Source organism: Polypterus senegalus, chromosome 17 (genome assembly GCF_016835505.1).
Source record: "Polypterus senegalus isolate Bchr_013 chromosome 17, ASM1683550v1, whole genome shotgun sequence".
NCBI lineage: Eukaryota > Metazoa > Chordata > Cladistia > Polypteriformes > Polypteridae > Polypterus > Polypterus senegalus.
Genome location: NC_053170.1, coordinates 44,965,648 through 44,985,187, shown reverse-complemented (window position 1 = coordinate 44,985,187; position 19,540 = coordinate 44,965,648). Strand labels below are relative to the sequence as shown.

The 19,540-nt window shown below is 38.4% G+C and overlaps 1 protein-coding gene across 1 annotated transcript in view; it reads left to right on the top strand.

The window, feature by feature from the left end:
• The window catches only part of fhl3a (four and a half LIM domains 3a), an 88,490-nt gene that overhangs the window by 60,417 nt on the left and 8,533 nt on the right, over positions 1-19,540 (top strand). Inside the window, exon 2 of the mRNA XM_039739984.1 lies at positions 11,215-11,382. Coding sequence (XP_039595918.1) covers positions 11,227-11,382 — 156 coding nt within the window. The 5' untranslated portion in view covers positions 11,215-11,226. The remainder of the gene's footprint in view (positions 1-11,214; positions 11,383-19,540) is intronic.

Sequence of the window (19,540 nt, the reverse complement as noted above, 5' to 3'; positions counted from 1 at the left end):
TCAGAAAAGCAGAGGATACAAGGGAGTTTTAGTAACTTTTACCTTGCATTACTTGCAACAAGTCTCCAGCTTTTACACATAATATGGAATACTGGTTTTATTTTCTCTTTTAACCAAGTTCCAGTTACAGGTCATAGTGACTGATAACACGGTCATTCATCATAAATGAGAGCAATTCTCATTTTTTAAACTTTCGGTAACTTGACAATTGTTGATAAAAGTGGTGTTAACAATAAGCCCACTAAAAAGCTGGTTCTCTTATTGCTGTTGACAGATGTTTTCTAAGTAGAGGTTGAGGAGGAAGGAGAGTTTCAGAATTCATTGGCATAGCAGAGCTGTAAAATAAGATGCAATTAGGGATCTCACGTGGCACCGGGTCAGCTGTGTATATGAATTTTCTGAACTAGTGTATTGAGTTTCAAATAAATTATGGCATGCTTTTTGAAGTCAGCTGCAGGTATTCTCCTGCATAAATATAAAATGCGAGATAAAAACTGTATTTGAATAAAATGAATTGTATGAAAAATTATGATTTTATTTCCTTCTGGTCCAGTCAGCTGAATTTTAACTTGGTAGAAGTGTAAAAAGGCCCACTATTTCTCTATTCTTACTCCTTTGCTGTGGCCAATCAAACTAATCCCAATTTACTTAACTTCTGGTACCTTTTTCTAGACCAGTGCTTCTTAAAGTATAAGTTGCGACCCAGATTGGGTCATAGACATGTTTGTGATGGGTTGTCACTTGGCTGGGAAGTAAAGTTAGCCAAGTTAATCCAAACATTAATTATATGCCATCACCTATTTAGCATGCAAAACAACACCTTTAACTCCTCACGTAGATGTTTTGTTTCTATGGCATGAAAATATAAAAAACACTCCCCTTGACACCTCCTCCTACCCTGTCACAACCCGTGAAACAATCAAACTGAGATGACTGATAAGCAAAAGATATGAATAAGAAAGAGGAGAGAGAAGCAAATGACAGATGAGCTTGTAAGGTGAGGGAACCACCCCAACTAATTTGAAATGCGGTACAAGAATGTGACAATTTTCAAAGTATTACGAAAGGCGATTGAATAAGATCAGGGTATGAATGTTGCGTGCTAAAAGCAATATCAGCGACCATTGGTAGTTGATCATGTAGTCACCATTGGCACATACAATTAATCTAAAGCTATAACAGAGGTGCAAAGAAGATTCTGCATTAAGTTTAATGTGCCTCGGTAAGCAAGAATACAATATCATCAGACAAAGAACATAAGAAATTTGACAAATGAGAGGAGACCACTCAGTCCATCAAGCCTGTTTAGCTGATAGCTAAACAATTCTTAAGGCTTGTCAAGGTTTCCGTTTCAACTACATGGTCTCTGTAGTTTGTTCCAGAATCCCTTTGCATAAAGAAGTGCTTCCTGGCTTCAATTTTAAATGCACTTCCCCTTAAATTTCACTGATGCCCTTGCATATGTGATTCATCCTTAAGATGAAAGAATGTTGCTGGATCTACTTTATCGATGTCTTTGAGGATTTTAAATACCTGAATTTGATCCCCACATAGTCTTCTCCATTTCAGACTAAACAGGTTTAATTCTCTGAGTCTGTCAGATAAGGACATGTGCTTAAGTCCTGGGATGCATTTGGTTGCTCTCCTCTGCATAGTTTCAAGTGCTGCTATGGGCCTTTGATAACCATAGGAACACAAGAAAATATCAAAACGTTAAGACAAGGTGTAGACATTCAGTACGATATCGTTACGCAGCATTAAACTTTTATAAGGGGACAATTCACAGAATTATTCATCAAGATTTTTCCTAACCCCTGTATAAAATACAGATACTGCATCCATTTTTTTAGGAATAATTTAGCTACTCCGTTTATTGAATTGGTCAATAAAAACCAGGATACCTGAATTATTTGTGAACTCATTTAGAAATGGTGGTGTTCTTCTGAAAAATGTTATTTGAAAAAATGTGCTATTTAAGACAAGGTAAATAGACTGCATTGATGAATTATTTTTTGACTATTATTCTTTATCTGGTGCCACTACTTAGTGACTACGTTAAGCTACCATTCATACTGTCCTTTCAAAAATTATCAGATCTGCATCCCAAGAATTTCTTTCCCTCAGTTTTTTTTACTGAAGTTTACACTAAACATTTACACTGTCAGCGATATACTTCAGAAATCTATTACCTGTTTAGAATGATAATTATTGTTTCATTAAATATTCATTTACTTTCCTCTTTTTTTTTTTTTTTGAACTATTCATGTGCTCGAAATAAAAACATTTTGTTATTATTATTTTTCTTATTACATGGCCATTGTTATTTCTCTAGTTACAGCTCTGCTGGCATTATGGTAATAACCTTCTTCTTGAGTCCCAGTATGGTATCAATTTTCTTGTTTGTGTCCTCAGATTAAAAACTTTAAAAAACCAAATTTTAGACACGTGTCTTCAAAAAGCATTTTGTCCTTATGCTCACCTCCTGGAGTTTTACCAATTTAATTAACTATCTGTTATATCTGCTGATTTTCATCTAGTTTTGGTATCAAAAGCAATGCTAAGGTTCTTTTCAGTATTTGAATTTTTCCTTTTATATTGTTTTAACTTTGATCTTCCTTTCAAAACTTTCTTTTGTTTTATTTGCTTTGTATAACAGTCTCTGTAAGAGTCAGTCTTAGAAAGTGAATGTTAATAATAGTAAATTTACATCAGTGCTTATTGAATTTGAATTGAATAAAAGTTGCACATTGCTACATAGATAATGGAGGATTCTTTTATTTATAGCTAACATGTAATGGAACATCCTTAATGCTCACCTGTATTTGTAATGTAACAACATTACTGAGTCATTTTGTTAGTTGGGTAGATGCAATGAAGTATTAGATTTGTGTGCAAACAAAATGATACAACGGCACAGTTTTCTGACCATGTTATAATGTATGTATATGGCAATGAACAGAAACTTAAAGAAACTTATCAAGATATGTAAGCCTTGAAGAGAAACATCATAGACAAGAACCTTGCTTTTTTTGTTTTAACTTTTCAAATTAAGAAACTTGATCTGTGGAATTATTTACTTATATGACACACACATTGCCTAAATTTTCCAATGAAGATAAAGCTGCAAAATTTTAGAAACCCTGGACAAATGCATTTACAGTCTCCATCCAGAGCTTTGCCTAATGTTGCCAGGGTGGACTGTGGCTAACTATGACCCTAAATTGAAAAGTAAATTTGAAAATAGAAGGATGAATGGGTGGCGTGGATACAGTTGTCTGCTAAAGAAATGGTAACAACCAAAACAAGTGCATCTTTTTCCAGGATATCTCTCAGTTTTGTGTGTCCACATTTTTAATTTCAGGGTCATAGCGACCCCTGGGCAGGAAGCCAGTCCACCACAGGTCATGCTCATTCCCACCCACACTCACTCAGCATGAGCCAGTTTAGAGAGACCAATAAATAAATCTAACATGCATACCTTTTGGCTGTGGAAGGAAACTGGAGTGCATACAGAGAATCTTATGAATATCTGGGGGGAAAAGGGCCCACTCCACACGCAGTGACCGGGGTTGGCTGTCAAATCCATATCCGCTCAAGCTTATCTTTGCAATTTTATCTGGAATGCCTGAATCAGTAGTTTTGTTAGTTTATTCAGTTGATCTTGTAGCTCCCAGCAACTCCTCTTTGAGATTTTAACAGTTTTACAATATTTATAATAATGAGACATTTATGAAAGTACAAATATAAATTTAACTATGATTTTTGCAAAGCCATCTAGCAACTCTCTTCTGCCTGCTAGCTCTCTGAGTGACCGTTTTGATTAATACATTATTATAGTGTGTTGTATATTTTATGATTTACGTAAAACCGATGCACTATATTTCCTAGTGATAATTAAAATAAAGAATTTATTAGGTCAAGTAAAGACTAACTGTTGTGTTATGTCGTATTTTATTTGGGTGTTCAGTCACAGGCCCCTTATTGTGATTAGGGTTTGTTTTTTGTAAATGGCCTGTTTCTATTGGTGTGTGTTCTAGTAAAAGGAAGATGGCGGTCTTACACTAAGAAAACAGCCATGGAACACAGATCAGGTACTCCCACTCTACTAATGGATTAAAGATTTGACAATGAAGAGGTCCTCTGATGTTCATAAATGAAACGACTTGGCTTGACTGCTACTCCTTGACCCATTCAGATTTTTAGTGTTTTCATTACCCGTCTTAAAAAATAAGTTCTAGTGTATTCTCTTTTTTGTCAGTCTGTCTCTGTTTGCTGTACTATAATTCCTATATATACTGTACAGAAATATTTTGTTCAACAACCAAAGGCTAGGAATGAATTAGCTTTCGGCAAAAATAACCTTGAAGGAGGGTGATGCATCATGGAAGAACAGTGCTCCCACCAAATGTGTATACTCCCCACCACTGCCACACATCCTTCTGCTGAATTGGTAATATAGTTCTCCCTCAACATACACAGGAAATTGGTTCCAAAACCCACTGTGAATACCAAAATCAGCAGATACTGAAGTCCCTTATACTTTAAATCATCTCTAGATTACTTATAATACCTAATACAATTCAAATGCCATGTAAATAGTTTTTATACTGTATTGTTCAGGGAATAATGACAAGGAAAAAATAAAACTCTCTATATGTTCAGTATAGACGTAACCACCATATGTAGTCTAACTACATTATACACATCAGGGACAACATGATGACATTTTCTTTCTTTCAACACAGATTTCTTGTCATTTAATGATCTGAAAGAGTAATCCTAGAATAAAACACAGAATGTTTAATATACAAGTACATATGTAAAATATAATTATAACTAGAGAAAATATTCATTCTCTCTCTGCTCTCAACACATTTACCAAATGATCGAGATGCGAGGCAAACAATGCTTCAGACAGCTTGTTCCGGAGAGAGACTACAGCAGTTATGTCTAAACATCATTCAATTTGTTTGGATTCAGGCAAAAAATTTAGCAAATTCGAGTTCTGCTTTTAGGAACTTTCTGGGTTTTTTTTTTCTCTAAATATTTTTGATCACGGTTAGTTGAATCCACAGATGCTGAATCTGCGGATACAGAGGGCTGACTGTATCAGTTTACTATGGGCTTATTGGCAGCTACAAGCTCTTTTGTCTGTAGCCCAAACACTTTATATTGGTCTTAGATTGTTAACATACAGTAAGTCTTTCCAGCCAGTTTATTTGAAGACAAGGCTGCAGTTGGCTGAAGCCTACCCAGGCAGGACAGTGCAAAAAACAGGAACGGGTTACAGTACACATTCATGCTCAAGAAAAGTGGTGTACTTGGACAAACTCCAAACTACTGTATGTGTTTTACAGGGAAAGTATACAGACAAACTAGGAATTTTCTGTAAATTATTCACTTTATCCATTTCAATGTCCATGGTTCTAAATTGTATAGAAAAGTGCATTGACAAGAAATGCATGACAAGCATAAATATCATTGAAGGATTGTGTCCCTGTCAAACATTAGCTGTGTAACTTTTGATATGTCTTACAGACGTTGGATAAATGATTGAATGCACTGAACATTACCAATATCCCACTTAATAGCTGATCCTTCTAGTTTAAGGTTTGTCCATGATTCATCAGGTAGCATGGATGATGTGGGACTGTCAAATCAAAATCTGGTGACACTTAGCCACAAGAGCCCAGTAAGACCATCAGAGAAATCGGAGCAGGTTTTAACAGCTTTTAGCAGCCTACATTTGCTCCCTATAAAATATTACCCAGCGCTGCCGTAAATCCATAAAGCTTGCAATTAAATACTGCAGTGCTTTCATTTAAGGATTATGAAATTGCAAGTGCATTGCCCACATCAAAAACAATATAGAGTCTTCAATCAAAGTAATTTTATATTTCCACTGTTCTCTTGAAATATACCTTTTATTTACTTTTGTGTAAACTGTGAATGTTTCTGTACCACTTCATTAGGTAAAGAAAGACACTAAATAAATAAATCTTATTGTTATTATTGTCCCCATGTATCCAGAGTGACCTGGGCTATTGAACACAAGAGTTCAGATGTTTAAAGTGTCAATTGCTGATTCAAGTTACTGCAGTTTATTTTTTGGCAGTGTGAGATGCCAAAAGAAAACACTGAAACAATCTTAATTAGAGAAAAGATACCAGATATTTATATGTTGTCAAGTACTGCATTCAGAAATTATTGATCAGTCATATTTTATTATAAGGCTCTTATCTCCAATTTAAGTTGGATTAAGTACGTTTAGAAGGCAGATAAATGGATATGCAATATACGTGATTGATATTGTAGCGGTATATTGCTCTTTCTATCTTGAAATCTGTTCATATTTCTCCAACATTAAACTTTTTGCCAGGATCACCTTAAGAACCTTAAGCCTCTACAGGTATAGTGTCGGGAGAAGGAAGGAATAAATGTGATTTTGGATTTTAGAAAAGTCAGGTCAGCTCAGGTTGGGGAGCATTCACTGACTGGTAAAGTGCGTTGCTGAATCTGCCCTATCATGAAACAGCTCGGGATCTTGATTGGCAAACCCCCAGGTAGACACGCTTTCCAGTCCAACCCCCAAAAATGACCATCTATCTGCTGCAGAAAGGTGTTACATGGGTGTCCCCTTTGCCTAGTCCAGCAGCTTGGGTCCTCAACAATGAGGATCTTGTGAGCCAGATCACCCTTGGGGAATGGTGCCATATGGTTGTAGTGCCGTAACTGATGTTCCAACACAATGCAGGTAATATGCCTCATTTGGAATTCCATGAACAACTGCTCATTTAACACAAAGTCAAGCCAGTGGTACCCAAGGATTCTCCGAAGAGACACAGTACTGAAATAGTTCAGTCTTTGTCTCAGGTCACTGAATAGCGTCCATGTCTCGCAACCATATAGCAAAACAGGAAGCACTCTAAAGATTTGGACTTTCATCCTTCTGAACAGATATCAGAAAGGCCACACCCCTTTCCAGCAACCTCATGACCACCCATGCTCTCCCAGTCCGTCTACTGACTTCATTGGAAGAGTCACCAGAGACATGAATGTCGCTGCCGAGATAAATTGTGAATGTAAACCTTCCGACAAGGTCGACATTCTCTACCCAGACAGACACACTGCCCATGAGTGTGCTCAAGAGGTCATTAAAGGCCTAGATGTTGCTTTTTATCCTGGATACTCATGAGCCTAGATACTCAGACTGCTTGCTCAGTCTCTCAAGAGCCCCAATCAGAGTCTCCATTGACTCAGCAAAGATCACAGCATCATCAGCAAAGTCAAGATCAGTGAATCTTTTTTCACCAACAAATGCCCCACAGCCACTAGATCCCATAACCTTGACAAACACCCACTCTATGCAAGCATTGAACAAAGCAGGAGCAAGAACACACCCCAGAATCAAATGGAATAAATACAGAGGTTCTGTCTCCACTCTGCACAGCACTCACAGTACCAGTGTACAGGCTGGCCATGATATCCAGCAAATTTGGGTGGGGGGGGGCACAAAGTCTCAGAATGTCCCACAGGGCAAATTGATCAACTGAGTCGAATGGTTTATGAAAATCAACAAAAGCTACAAAGAAACTCTGACGATATTCGTGTTTGCACTCCATGAGAACCCACAGAGCTAGGATGCAGTCGATTGTAGACTTCTTAGGCATAAAACCAGATCGTTCCAATCACTTGTATGTGAGCAAGTGATCACAGATTCTATGATGATGACCCTGGCAAGGATCTTACCCGGCATCAACAGCAGTTTTATCCCTCTGTAGTTGCTACAATCCAGGCGACCACCCTTCCCTTTCCAGATAGGGACGAAACGTCCTGTTTTCCAGTCAGTAGGGATGATGCCAATATCCCAAATGGAAGCAAAGATTGCTTGCAATGCAAGGAGGACTGCCTTGCCACCAACCTGGAGATGTTCACCCCGGTTACCACAGATCCCTGCAGCCTTCCCAACCCTCAGCTGGTTCAACCACCTGTTCATTCTCAGTGAGATTGGGTGGTTCACAGCTAATTGGAGGATCAGCCTTAAGAATCATGGACCCAGAGATGTCCAACATCCTAGCCGGAGGATCAGCTTTAAACAGCTGCTCAAAGTAACCAGCCAGGGCAGGTCACAACTGCAGCGTCATCAGTAAGGACCGTTCCATCACCCACCCACACTGCGATTCTCTGAGGAACAGATTTGGATGTGTGTAATGCCTTTCCTCTGTAATCTCTAGACCATAGATGGAGTGTCATTTGCTCATAACAAATGCCTTCTTATCTATCCTCGGAGCCTTTGCAGCCGTCCTTCTCAGTTCCCAGTACAGCCCGGATGTTGCCATCAAGCTGTGCACTGTGACTCCTCTCAATGATATCCAGGGTGCCCAGCAAGATGAAACACCTTCTTCTGGGAACACTGCCAACACCAACACAACTCTCAGTAACCTTCAGGGTCTTGTCATGGAAGGTCTGCCACATCACATTAGGATCAGCAGTTGCACCCAAGTCTGCAAGTTCCTCACACAAATTGCTTGCAAACTTAATAGAAACTGCTTGATATTTGGGCTTGGTCAGGTCCAGCCTCATTCTCCTAGTAGTTGTTAGCCTACTGGACCTATGCTGGATCTTCAGAGTAACAAGAAGTCTCTGGGCAAATACAAAATGGGCAGGCCCTCTTGTTCTCTAGGAGCCTCCAGCATCTGCCCACAAGGATGTGATCAATTTCCTTTACCGCACCAGCATTACTGGAGTACCACCGATGCGACTCGGGAGCACTGGAACCAGGATCCAATGATCCACAGTCCCGTTTGCAAAGTTAAGGAACATGGAGCCATTTTCACCACAGTCACCAGATCCATGGGGGCTGACACAATTCTCGTAGCCAGCCCTGTCAGTGCCGATGTTTGCACTGAAGTCATCCATGACCAAAGGAGTGTCGCCTCACTGGCACCCATCAACCACTGAGCAAAGTTGAAAATAAAATGTCTTCCTCACCAAGACATCACTCACCGTGGTCAGAGCATACATACACTGAGACAACAGACAAGATACCTAGAGAGTGCCTTAATCTGAGTCTCATAATACACTTCTTGAAAGGAGCAACATCAGATGCCATCAGAAAGAGCCAATCCGCCACAGCAACAGCTACTTCCTGAGTGTGACAGCAATCGGAGCGACCAGACTAATGAAAGGTGTACCCACCTACAGAGATCTGGTTTATCCCAGGTCTCCAAACCCCAGAGAGTGCTGCCACTAGTTTACAAAATAAACTGCAGAGCTGCCAGAGAGACGAGATGTTCCACTCACTTAGCCGAATGGGCCACCTCAAATTGGGACCCAATTTTTACCGTGCGCCGGGCAATGCCTCAGCACCACACCAGTTCTGATCTCCCACAGTCCTGACCCCATTGGCTCTTCAACGGTTTTGACTCTTCCTGGGATGAGGCTCCCAAGGGCTTTCAACCTTCCCCTTTGTAATGTGAGCAGGCTGCAGAGCTGCTCCTGTGCAGAGCAGAAAGTAGTCCTGTAAGTCATTTTGGAGCTGCATTAAGTTTTTATGGTGGCTGAAGTGACAATCCTGCAACCAATCCCCAAGATTTCCCTGTAAGTTGGGCGGGCCAGAGCTTGCGGGGCCAGATGCAGTTTAACGTCATACGCAGGACAAAAACCCTATGTCTTACCCAGGATTTTACAAAGCCAGTTCTATTATTAAAAATGCAATTTTATATAAAGTCCCATCTGTCTGTCATGTTAGTTACAGATGCACTTTCCTTCTGCTGCTTCATGTCAGTGGGTCCCAGAGTTCTCTGTGTGGTGTGCAGTGCAGTTTAGTGTTACTTTTTACTTCTCGCTGTCTTCACTGGTGTGTTTAGATTGTGATCTTGGCCTCAGATAAGGTTAAAAGATGTGCTCAAGGAAATGTAAATGTTTTATTCAGCAAAACAAAATTTTGAACATCTACTGAGACTATCACAGACATGGTTAGGCAGTTATAACATACTTTTCATACATCAAAGCCAGTCAGTTAACATACACAATAAAAAAAAAAAGTGAATCATTTACTTGATGCTCAGTTGGGTTTCTCTTCCCATTTCGTAACAGAATCCTTGCCCATTAAAACTTACTTGACAGCCTTAGTGAACACATCATGGCATCAACATTCCTGCAGTTTTCTGCTTTCCTTGGCCCTGCTATGTAATGCAAGCTAGTGCATGCAGCAGACATTAAATTTAATTTGATTTTTGAATACTGCAAATATCCAGAGAAATACACTTCTGAGACTGTTTAGCTAAATTGTATAGAAAATGCTTCTTCCTCCACCTACACCAGAAGATAATAACAGATCTTAATTCTAAACACACACCAAAGATGAGAGACACATCTGCTAATGTGAAGCAATGTTACTCTAACATAGAAGAAATTACTGTCATTATCTACATTGGCACATGTTTTCGGAAAAAAAAAATTCCAACTTAGTCTTATTTGCATTTATGCTACACTGTGTTGGTGAGACTAATTTGAATTTCTCTGTGTTTTTTTATCTTTGTAGAACAGTTTAGTCTTTCTTTAGGTATAATTTTGCACGCTATAATAAAATAATTATCAAAGATGCTGGGTTAGATCACAAGCTTGTTTTTGATCCTTCTTTCCATTTCCAGATACACTTCTATTTCTGTTTTTATTTCTAATAGCTGTGCTGTTCAGTTGTTAAATCTGGTATAGCAATGTAGTGTGCCTTGTGATAGTGCAAAAAGCTATGTAAAGTAAAAATTCATTGAGATTTGGTGGGGTCAGTGCCTGCATCAGTACTTAGACATCACTGAATAGATCAAAGTTCACAATGAAAATATTTTATGTCTGCAATATTGTTTTATTACAAAATGATTTATAAAGCTGAAAAACCATGGGGTCTGCTGTTTCAATTCCCATTTAAGAACCTCTCTGTCTGATCACAATCAAGTCCCTCTACCTGATTGTACTTCCAGTTGTACAGAATACCTGTTAACAGTTGTACTATATCCTCATCTTGTAAACTATCTTTGGTAAAGTATCCACCATCTATTATATAGAGTTAAACTTTGGTCCCAAGTTGTGCTTCAAAAAAGTCCAATGTTTGCTAAAAAATGGGTGAGCATTTCATGTATTTATCATCTCAAATAAAGATCACTGTGCATCTAAAGGAGCAGCAGTTAATATTTATCTGTTTTTTCCTCACAGGTTTTTAACAAAATGAGTGAACGATTTGATTGTGACAACTGCAAGGAGTCCTTATATGGCAGGAAGTACATTCAAGCAGAGGACAACCCTTACTGCATCCCATGCTACGACACACTATTTGCAAACACTTGTGAAGAGTGCAAAGAGTTGATTGGACACGATGCCAGGGTGAGCAGAAACCAGTTTTCAGCACCAAGTCAGAGCATGGTGTCTTGCTTTCCATTCAGCATCTTTATCCAGTGTTGCTGTTATTTGCTTGTAAAAGCTGGCTAAAATTAATTGACAGGGTAGTCTAAAGACTGCCATTTTATATATCAATTTGAATTAGATTATGGTTATATTTACTATTTCACATTGAATATATTATGTGTAGCACTTGGAATAAATAAAGTATCTCTTTATCTCTTGGTTGTTCAACAACTGCTACTGTTGTTTTCAGTTTGTGCTAAATTTGTACTTCCTGATCCTCAAGTCTGCTAGCAGAGGACTCCGGGAGACAAGACAGTGTTCTGTGTGATTCTGTCTCTGTAGTCTTATTCATAAACTATTTATTTTGTCTTTCACACTAATTCCATTTTATTGCAAAACAATCCCCTGGCTAAAATTCTTTACGTTCCAGTTCTAACTGGATTTTTTTGCTACCCTTGGTACAAATAACAACATTGCAAAACCTGACCCTGACTGATTTTGTCTGTGCCTAGTAAGAAATGCCATCTTGCCAGTTGAGCCCTGGTAGAGCTGGTGACGCCTGGTTAGTTTGTCTGCCTAACACATCTTGCCTTGCATACTCTTCAGGAAAAGTGAAGTTTCAGTATACTGTAGATTGAGGTATAAAATGATATGGAAGGCAGGAGACAGTCTTCCTCCAAATCTATAGTGAACTGAAGACAATTAAGTAAAGGTAGATAGATGTCAAAGGGAACTTTTAAATTATGCGCTTATCACAGTGGCAGGAAGTAAAGGAACTGAGCTAATCTAGTAGGCATATGAAAGTGCCAGTAGTGATCAAAGATATATATTACCAAGTATTAAGTATTCCTGTGGTATAAACAGGTTGCATTGTATACAAAATGTATAGGAGAGCATATGTAGCACTGGTGTATTAGATGAAGTGGGAGTCCTCTGTGTTAAAATGGATATTTGAGTAGCTTAATATTTATTTTACAGTTTAATATTGCAATGTCTGATTTAACATTGTTTCTGGAGACAGAATATTTATGCATAGATATTGATGTGAAGATCTTCCTTATGACTGGAGAAAACATAAAGTAGCTGTCAAAGAGAATGAGACTAATGGCATGGACCTACTTTAAGCAGTAGTATTGCACCCTAATCTCCAACTACCTGACTCGTCTCATGCCTTCAGTGAAGAATGTCCCTTGGCTTGCTGTGGTAGGAAGCTGTGCTAGCCTAAAGCAAGCGACCACAGTTTTCTATGCCACCTTTCTCCTTAACATTACCCCTGTTTATAGTTAAACTTGCCTGCTTTTAGACCTCTGATGCTTGGTCAACTTGTAACGACTGTCTCGAAACATCTTGGCTGGCTGCTTCGCTTCTAAGCCAAAGACCTAAAAAAGAGTCAGACTAGGCCAAGTCAACACTGTATTCCTCTCACTACAAGTTTCCTCCTCTCATTTCCCTAGCCGATGAGGCAAAGACATAAAATCATAAAATATAAAAGTGAATGGTGAATATATTGTAAAGAAAGATGAATACATTTAAACAGAGATAATAGAAAGTGACAAATAATATTAATAAATAAGACAAACAACCTAATATTTATATACACCAGAAAATTTCTTTCCCTTTTTTTCTGAACTAATAAACACTAAATACAATTAAAATTTTAAATATTCCCAAATAAATATCATGTACATTACATACAAAAAAAAATTCCTTAAGCCAAACACACACAAAGTCTGGTCTGGAATTATAACAGAAGATGGTGTAAAATGATGAAACCAGCCTAATTCCTTGAAGTAAAATGAATTCAAAAAGACTGGCTGAAATGATGGCACTATCCCAAAGTAAATGGACTAGAAAGAAACAAAACAATCTCACCATTCTAAGTCCCAGCAGATGTGAAATGTTAAGCATTTTCCAGGTAGAAGCCAAAGAAAATGTGATTGTCTAGAACTATGATGAGGTGGATTCTGGAAATCACTCATCAAAAACTGTCTTAGCAAGTAAAATCAAGGTGAAGGGGTTTGTAGAAAGAGATCAAGATTTTAAGAAAGACATCTAAGGTCTAAAGCCCCCAATCTCTCATATACATATTTTATATTATATATATAATGTGTGTGTGTGTGGTGTGTATATGTGTGTGCACAAACAACCCCAGTACTTCCCCAAAGTCCAGGCCCTTCCAATGCCTCTCTTTCTCAGTTCCGCCTCCTCTCCTCTCCCCTCCTCTCAAGCTCTGTCTCTCTTCCTCCCAACTCCAGCCATCGAATGGAGGGAGGCGGCCCCTTTTATAATCACCCGGACGGGCTCCAGGTGCGTCCCAATAAATGACTGCCGGCACTCCCTGGTGTGGCGGAAGTACCGGCTGTGCACCCGGAAGTACTCCGGGTGTCCCTGGTTTTCTTCCCCCTAGCACTTCCGTGTGTGGCAGAAGTTCTGAGGGCCAGGGCTCTACAGGCATCCGGGCGCCCCCTGGCGGTGACCACGGGCCCCTATAGGGTTGAGCTTCCAAGTTATGTTCCCGTGGTCCCCATACCATCCAGGGCGGCTGCCCTCTTGTGGTCTGGAGGAGGCATAGCCCCTCTTCCGGTCCTTCTGGGCGTCTCCAGCCCCAGCCGCGTGCACTAGCTGTGTAAGCCTGGTCCTAGAAACTATTGAAATCATCAGAAAAAATTGAAATGTAGAGATGTCAGGTAATTAAAAGGAACTACTCTGAGCATCTCTCTCCTAGGAGGATTCGTTTTGCCGATGTGCCGGCCTCACTTGCTTATTCTCAGAGGTGAAGCACTTCCCCCGACTCCACTTCTCAATTCCAGGTTGAATAGACACACACACTTCCACACGTAGATGTTTATATATAAGATATATGCATACGTATATATATATGTATTTATATCTGAAAATCTTTTTACTGGAAACAGAAAGTCCCAACTGTCAATCATGTGTCTTTCCCTATTCAAATTTCAGTGGGTGTTTGCTTTTACACAATGGACAGTTCACAATTCTGTAAAAGGACAACCAACAGAAACAATTGAATAGACCAAACAAAAAACAAAAGCACGTACCATCACTGCAGCCTGGTGTCATTTATAGTAGATGCAGGATTGTGACATTCCCCACACTTAGATTTGTGTGCACTCCCTGCATCCATTCATTGGCCCACCAAACAGTTGTAAGTAGTATTCATCATGTGTTATACCTTTCAGAATAGTAATATCACCATTTGTTGTTTTAAAAAGCTGGCAACAGTTGTAGCCCACCTGCAAAAACTCAAAATTTATATCCAGTGTTTGCACAATTGGCTAAATAACAGAGCATTACAAGTTTCTGCTCTAATTAACCAGAAAATGGAAATTCTATTACTCATACTGTATTACCTGCCTGAGTATGTATGGTATTACATTAAAACCAAAGAGTGGAAATCACTTGAGAGTCAATAAATATATTAACTAAGCCCATAATACCATTCAGAAAAGGAATGCTGCTATCAGATATGTGTTCCTATTACTTTTTGGACACTGTCGTCTTTTACCTATTGTTGGGTATTTTAGGCAGTCCATCCAGAGTTTTCACATGATCCTGAAGGAACAAACTGTTTACCTTACAATTACTTTGGAAAATGGCTTTCTTATAATCAAGGGGTGCAGTCTCTGAATGGAAGGTGAATCTTAAATGCTTACTCCTAATGAAGCAGTAGTTACGTAGAATCATATAGGTGACATCCCTAACAGTGGTATTTATAATATTCCAGCCTGGTCCTCCTTTATATATAAAGCACTACAATCTAGACAGTACAGTGCCATCTATATTACTCCTTAGAGACAGTACACTCGGTGCCACTAAACATTGTCCATCTGCCCATGGGTGACCTCGTAACCCAACTTTTCCCATCACCTGGCTCTCATATTTATTTATTTATTTTTTATTTATTTATTTTACATGGTGTAACTGGAATAAAGTTCTTCTAAAGGAACTGAGTAGTGGAAAACTTCTAATGTTGATCACAAAATAAATCCATTATGTCATAAAGCACTTTGGCCTAGAAGTTAAAAGTACACAATAATATTAAGACTCAAGTAGGCATTGGTTTATGCAGAGTAATGTGTGAATTATAGACAATGGAACAGTAAAATAAAACAGTTATAATTTAGTTTCCCATTATTTTTGGCATGGTGAAGGGATTTGCATGCGGGGATTTTTACAACTATGCTTTGTATTCTTTGAAAATTACCCCTGGCAAACTGGCTAGACAAAAATTCAAAATTTCAACCCAGTGATATTACTTGTTAAAATTAGGCTAACCTCACGTGAAGCAAAGATAACTAAACATCTCTAGGACCCATTCTGGAGGAGGTGTTTGCTCTTAAGAGTTTGAAGACTTAGTGATTAAAATAGCCCAAACCACCCTAAAAAGCAGAGGGGTGGTGGTCAGCCATAACAAGTATTTATGGACAGATTTAGATGGACTGACAATTGGAAAAAGACCTTTTCTGGTTGAAAAGCCCTTTCTGTAGTGAAAGGCTGATTTTTGTACTTGTGTGAGAGATTAATAAGTATCATTTTAATGTAGTTTTACTTGCACTTAAACAAAAAATTGGCTCTGGATCCTGATTACTTCCCAAGGAACAGTGACTCGCCTACCCTGGATCTGGCATGCTGTAGAACAATGAAGCAGCTTTTTGTCCTAATACAGATAACTGGTAGCTTATAGAATGTCAGTCTTGCTTTATCAGACATTGTGATATCTGGGGGAGGATAATGCAGGTGTATGGAGTTTTAGAGCCACAGATGAGTGTCATTTGATCCTTATGCTTGCAGAGCAACATAGCTGACTGCTTTCATGTGTAAGACTCAGTTAAGGGTGCATCTCATCTCCTGTTCTGTTCATGATTTAAGTGAAGTGGTTATTATGGTGCAGCTGAAACCAGAAGAATTTTAGTTTGACTGTGGAAACGCAAATGTTGCATCTCCTTGTTTTGGGGATCCTGGTATCCTTTTGGTTTTATCTGATTGTAATCTCCATGGTGCTCTGGACTAGTTTATAGGCAAATGTTAAGTGAAGGATAAGAACCTCAGTCTTCAAGTCTGAGTTGAAGATTATTGTTTGCAAATGAAGAGGGAGCCGCTGCCCTAACTGGAGACATTTATGTCAAAGCAACTGTAATTGAGGGCAGTGGATTAACTGGATAGTGATTGCGAAATGAGACCTAGAAGGCTCTAGAAAATCTTTCAGTTTACCATGCAAACTATGTCCCAATCCACTCCCATGTTCTTCTGCTTTGAATAGCAGCTAAAGAAAGGTGTCATCACATGGTGACTGAGCTTACTGAAATGACCAGTTAAGGAACTAGACAACCAAGAATGACTTTGGATTAGAGGTCTGATGGCTTAATGTGTTCTAGTTCAAATAGTTTGGATACCTCATGAGAATTACCTTCTGGGCTCCTCTCATTTGAAGTGTACTGAGTACAGTCCACTGATCTGCGAACTAGAACATGGTGGAGGGACTGCTATATATCTGCCAGCATCTAGAAATCCCTTTGGAAGGGCCAGATACCATTTATATGGATTAAAAAAATCACCAACTTGACCCATTACTATTATGCCCTTTCAACATGAAGAATGAATGCAAAATAAAATTAGATGAGCATTTATTTATGTATTCTTTTTTTTTTTTTGTATTACAAAGTCCAGTTATTTCTAAACTGTGTGAAATCTAGGATGGTTCTTATCATTAACTCCACCTGAAGAAAGGACAGTGCAACCATCGTTTGAACCACTTTGGTCATTTGGCCTTGAGAGCTTGAATGAAGTGGCTTTAAGCTGTGAGAAATGACTATGTTATTAGTGTCTAACTAATATATGAAGCCAAAAATCCATCTTTACTCACTTAAAACATGATATAAAATATTTAACAGAACCTCATTTGTGTTTATATTTAATGGAACTTTTCAGAGTAACTGTGTTCGGCAGGGAGCAGTTGGCTACGTAAATGGATTGGGTTCAGTATTGGGAAATCCAAGAAATGGACTAAGTTCAATGTTGGGGAATACACCATGGAAAGGTAGTTCTGATTATAGTATCACAATATGAGTATCACAGTATCTCAAAGTCATAATGGTACTAAAATAACTACAATTAGCTTGCAGTGAACAATCAGTCCTATAATCCATGTTAGGATCTGCCAGGAAAACACCATTGGAATGCACCAGATTGAATGTACTTGTACAGTAGTGGCATGGACACTCTCTGTCTCTCTCCTTTTTTGTGTTCCTGCTGTCATCTTCTCCAAGTGCTTTGATGCTGGGAGGGTGAAAGGTTATGGAGGGCCACTATTTCAATGTCCCAGAGTTAACCTAGTCAACATTGGTACTGCTCCAGCATGTTCAAGGTCCAGCAGTGATGAGGTTTTCAAGTGCCAGGGTGTGGTCATGCTTTTGATAACTTTTAAGATAATAAAGTTTTGGTAGGAGAAACTTATCATTGTGTAATTAGGAATTTGGCTGGAAATCACTTGAAACAAAGAGAGTTCTTGGCATTTCTCACAGACTGATACAGCACAATAGTGAAAAACACACAAGACTTAATAAATTGAAACACAAGCATAAAAATAAAAAGTAGAAATGAATAAGTAGGTTTTGTATATGGATGTAAAGTCTTTTGAATGCATGTATGTTCAGTATTGATTGAACTTCATTGCTACCTACAGCCATCCAGGCACAAAACTCCATTGCACAAGACTCCACAAAATGAATCTAGCAAAGGCATTGATTCTACATAACAATATGTAGGAACAACTCTCTAACATGAATATGTCAGCAGATCACAAAAGCAAAAATGAGGAAAAACAGAGAAATGTATGTGTTGTTTTAAAAGTTTTAACCTAATGGTTTTATATTTAGAGATGCTGTTTTGTATTTATTAAAATGTGTAAGACTGGAAAAGCTCCATAGCTAGACACAGGGCATAAAAAGCAGCAGGCTTTTCTCAAGTTTGTATAGCTTAAGCAGCACAGACAGCTGTAAACTGTTTTTTTTGGAGCCACTCGACTTCACAGTGACTAAGTGGTTCTTCCATTTCAGTGAGATTAGTCAGCGAGCAAACAATGTGACAAAGGCCAGAACATTAGAATAATTATTGAAGAATGATGATCTGACCTGTTGTGGTATTCAAAAATGGGGGGAAAAGTTTACTCAGGGGATCTTTCCAGCTATTCAACAAAATGTGACAACCTTTCTTGGATATAGCTCTTATTTTTTAAGTTCTCTGATCAAGCCCAGATTTTATGCTTTTTCTTTTTGATTGTTTCTTCCTAATATCATTATTTTGGGTAAAGGGGAAGGAAGGATTGAATATATACAAAGATGAAAAGTAAAGCTGTATATCATACTATTGATAGAGCACATTATTGAAGTGCTGCAATACTCAGAATTGCACATTTCAGGAGTGTCTTGCCTTACAACTGCTTACAAATTGTTGGCCTAACAGATGGCATCTGAGGCTTGTAACTTAGTCAGATAGAGCAGAGGCCTCTCTGGTCAATCATTAAACAATAGTGTTGGCAACCCCAAAAACACTCTGCCATCCTATGGGATGTGTTATTTAGTATGATACTAGCCAGAATGACACAGGGCAAGTGGTTTTTAGAGTGTAAAGATAGCTTATCAAAGAATACAACTCTTTGTTTAATATGTTAGTTCAAATGACAACCACTGACAACTCTAATTAAAGGAATTCCCCCACCCCCTTGAGATTTTTTTTATATGTTACTTTCCCATATGTTTCATAGTGATGGCCAAAATAAATTATAATGTAATATTTTCATGAAGAACAAAGATAAAAAAATTATGATAGAATATGGCAACGAACAGTGAACAACAGGAAACGATATCAAAAAACATCCATAAAGAAAAATAAAATTCTCATGTTACATAATCCACATTTGATTTATCCAGTCCTGTGCTCACAATGTGCAAAACACAAGTATGTTTTGCTAAAATATTGTTAAATACTTGAGGAAATGTGTTTACATGGAATTGAGCTTTTGAATTAAAGATCTTTTGTGGGTATGCAATTATTTTGGTAGATAACTGACATATTTATTATGAGACATGAATAATATGATATATATATATTTTTTTTT